A 4,087-nucleotide genomic window follows, 5' to 3' on the forward strand; every position below is an offset into this window, starting at 1 on the left:
CTAAACATCTTTCCCATTACAAATTGTATGGCACTTTATTTTAGGATGCTCTTTTTACTTTAGCCTTTATTAGAGATAGGACAGCTGTAGCATGAAAGGAGGAGAGAGAGGGGATGACATGCAGCAAAAGACCGAGGCCAGAATCAACCCACGGCCACTGCAGCAAGGACCCAGCCTCTGAACATAGGGCACCAGCTCTACCAACTGAGCTACTGGGTGCCCCTATAGCACTTTATTTTTGAGTTCTGAAAGAGTGTTCATGTAAGAACATGATTTTTGAAAATGGGTGTAGTTCCCTGTTAAATGTATTGAAGTAAAACCAATCAACATTTTTTGTCATTTTATTTTTCATTTAATCAAAATCATTCATTTTAAAGGATTTATAATAACCAGAAAACAAGAACACAAAAAACTTTGACTTGAGAGATTTATTAAGCAGCATTGAATGCAGATCCTTATATATTTCACAGAAATTTCAAGAGTTATGCAATGTTAATGCTCTTGTGTGATTTGACAATTTCAAGTAATGGGTTATTCTTTATTTGTAGGAAGTGTATAGTTGTTGCATCTACCTACGACATTTATCTATCAGTTTTGAATTACCCTAGTGCCAGTGTAGCTAAGGGCAGGACATGTAGAGAGTCTTTGGGACCTGAACACTTAAAAGAATCTGACCCTTCCTGGGCACACTGGTACAAGAAAAAGGGGATCTACTGGGGTTGCAGGATTGTCAACCACTGCAGCGTTGGGTACGGCAAGAACCTCTCTCTTCACCACAACAAGAGGGACCTCGGCACTGACTGAGGCATCTGAGGTTGATATAGTGTCTACAGGTAGAGCAGGATCAGCAGCAGCTGGCTCAGCCGGTGCAGCTGTTGCAGATGCAGCTGCACCGGCATCAGCCGCTGCAAAGACTACAGGTACAACTTCAGCTGACTCTGCTGATTCTGCAGACAGAAAGCCACTCATATGAGGGTCATGGAGACGAGTCAGTTTATGGTGCTTCAGACCAAGCCCTGGTGACTGGCTGCCTGTGTGTACGTGGACCACTGGTAGCGTGGCAGGAGCTGCAGCTGCAGTGCTGTTGGCATCGACAACGGGCACCTGGAAAAGAGTACACACCAACAGTTAGGAAAAATCATCTACATAAATGCAGTAAAATTTGTGACTTACTTGGAACAGTTAAATATAGTATTTTACCAGATTTGAAAACATCTTGCATTCCACTGTGTGAACAGCACTCAAACCTCTGGCAGCACAAATACCACGTGACTGGTGGGGAAAAAAAGCCCATGATTTTTACACAAATTCTTTTTTCATTTTGTTATTCTCTGTTTTAAGGAGTGAATGGTAATTTCTATATGTTCTTTGATTAGATTTTGAGCAGGGCTAAAAAAAATGTGCAGTAAATGGTTCCAGCAGTAGTTATTTTCTTTTTAAATGTGTCTTTTTAATATGGAAAACTAAATTGATGCTTTGTGTACTTACAGCCATGGCGTCATTCAGGGGCACACAGGCATCATCAGTGCAATTTGCCTCAACTACAATATATTCTGCTAAAAAGATTGGCCCGCCAGACACAATCTGAAATAAAGTATTGAGAAGTAATGACACAAATTCAAACAGACATGTGCATTTAATATTGTAATAAAACTATGTTTGGGCCCACCTGTGATGACATCCTTCCAACTTCCATAATTATGTACTTTAAGTCCACAGTCATGTTGTTGAAGGTTGCAAGTGAGGCTTGGACAAAGTCCAGTGCCATGGTGTCATTCAGGGGAAGGAGGGTGGGACAGCCCAGGCACATGTCCTCGGTTGATTCTATATGTCATCAAAGAAGGACACATGCAGATTGTTGTGTGCAGGTTGACAGTTGAGTGGCATTTTCTGAAAGTATGTGGAAGTCAGAGTGTGATCAGGAAGTTTTACCTTCTGTTTTACACTTGAATGCTGTAACAGTCAGAGCTCCACCGACCCTCTTCAGCACCACATCACAGTCTCCTTCTACTGCCTGATTAGATACAAAGAATCTGTCAATCAGGAAATTTTCTATTCTCATTATTCATGTAGCTAAATATAAGAGTCTTACCGTCAATACTTTTGGCCGGACTGTGCAATTGGCAAGAGGTGTGGGATCCAACACATGACAGTCTGTCTCCAACAGGTCGATTTCCAGCACATAGGTGTTGTCTCCATTAGGCTAAGGTGAGATAAAATAAAACATTATATTTCTCTAAATCTACAGTGTGAAACACTTATATGATAGAATTCTGCTGTGTGAATGTTATGTAGAGGAACATGAAACATTATGGTGTCATATATGCATGGATAAACATGCATGTGTAGTTTCCAATTACAAAAATAAGAAAATAGATAATAATGTAAAAATAAAACACAGTTGAAACGTGGATTTTTAACCTTTTCTGACACGTTTGTGCAAAAGTTTGCATGCAGAGGCAATTCACCTTGATGCATGAGTGGATTGTGAGAAAATGGGCAGAGTAGTGCAAGGCCCCACCACCTCTACACAAGAGCTAGAGCTAGAGCTGGTTATGTCACTCTGCTACTCTGTCTCTCTCTCTCTCTTGCCATATGTATTTAATTTTTGTCATTTAATGTCTTTTTCTAAATTTTTTTAGTGTTTCGTTTCTTTGTATTAATTTTGTGGGTTTTTGTGTGCCTTTTTAAGTTATTTAGTGTCTTTTTTGTGTGTGTGGGGGGGTTGTTTCATTTTTGTTTTCCTTCTTTTTTGCCTATTGTGTGACTCTCTGGTTGTTTTGGCCCTTTTGGAGCAAATGTATATATTTTGGCAGCTTGCTTGCATTTCTATGTAGTCATCTTTTGTTGCTCTGTGGTCATATTGAATCTCTCTCTTTATCAGCACATTTACGTTAATTTAAGTGACATTTTGCAAGTGTAAGCCGGTAGAAACCCCTGACACTTTGGGCCCCTGGGCCTGTGCCTGGTAGACATTTTTAATAATCCATTGATGCTGAGCTGGATTGTGTCTTAATTAGGGTCCTGACATAGGATAACACAATGACGGGCAAGATGTGTAATATTTTAGGATGTAAGGAGGTATCCTCACCAAAATGTACTACTTTGTGTATAATATACTACTTTATCTAAAATCATGCTTGCATTGTGTTACATATTTTAACAAGAGAAGAGAAAAATGAAGGTGTAACTATGTGTTAATGTTTTTTGCCTGTACCTACACAAACTCCACACGTGCTGACTCACCTGAGTGTAGATCTTGATGTCCTCGATCCTGTTCAGTATATACTTGTAGCCGTGAGTGTGCTGGGCATTGAGGTAATCCTGAGCCACCAGAGCAGCTTCTTCTGCCTCAGGGGAGTCGCACAGAGGTCGAACCACATTGACCTGAGCCAGTACCCCCGCCAGTAGTCCCAGAAGTGACAAGATGCCTAGGAGATGCATTTTCGTTAGAGAAGCACAAGTGATCGGAAAGATTCAAGAGAGGAGAGGAAGAGCTGGTGCAGCCGAGGACATATATATCCTGTACTTTAAACCGGAAAACAAAGCCAAGTTAAACACCATGATCATCCCTCCTGACTCCTGCGTCACACGTGGGTCGTACTCTGTTTTAGGACCGCTGCCAAAGCAAATGTAAGATGACAAAGTCTAGCACAGGATAAGCAATCTGAGTTGAAATCAGTGTTGGTTCACTGTGTTTTGTGGTGATACATCTGGAAACATCTCACACTACCATTGCAGTTTACAGCTGTGCCCAGATATGAAGAAAATATTTCTTGAATTAAATATCAATATTTAGAAAAATCTAAATTATTTCACTTGTCCATAGGGAAATTTGACTTGGATACAAAAGCTGCCACATAAAAACAGACAAATAGTACAAAAAACTGACATAAAGTGCAAAGCAGAGACAAGTGCACACATAAAATGCATTCAATACATGCACTGCCCTTCATTTTGCACCCTCCATATTTCCTGATGAGATTAACTGATAGGGGGATGAAAGAGTTTTTATACCTATTCGGGAATCCCCCTTAGTGTCTTCCTGATGGCTGCAGTTTGTAATTTTAATAGAAGACATAAGAGG

General features: G+C 40.3%; 1 protein-coding gene across 1 annotated transcript; it reads right to left on the reverse strand.

The window, feature by feature from the left end:
* Positions 1-413: 413 nt before the first annotated feature.
* ahsg2 (alpha-2-HS-glycoprotein 2) lies at positions 414-3,508 on the reverse strand. The gene is made up of 7 exons (XM_042497891.1): positions 3,247-3,508; positions 2,093-2,203; positions 1,933-2,014; positions 1,670-1,824; positions 1,489-1,584; positions 1,201-1,272; positions 414-1,104 (listed from the first exon to the last, which is right to left on the reverse strand). The coding sequence occupies exons 1-7, from the start codon at positions 3,442-3,444 to the stop codon at positions 661-663; spliced, it is 1,158 nt and encodes a 385-aa protein (XP_042353825.1). The 5' UTR covers positions 3,445-3,508; the 3' UTR covers positions 414-660.
* Positions 3,509-4,087: the final 579 nt, after the last annotated feature.

Source organism: Plectropomus leopardus, chromosome 12, assembly GCF_008729295.1.
Source record: "Plectropomus leopardus isolate mb chromosome 12, YSFRI_Pleo_2.0, whole genome shotgun sequence".
Taxonomy (NCBI): domain Eukaryota; kingdom Metazoa; phylum Chordata; class Actinopteri; order Perciformes; family Serranidae; genus Plectropomus; species Plectropomus leopardus.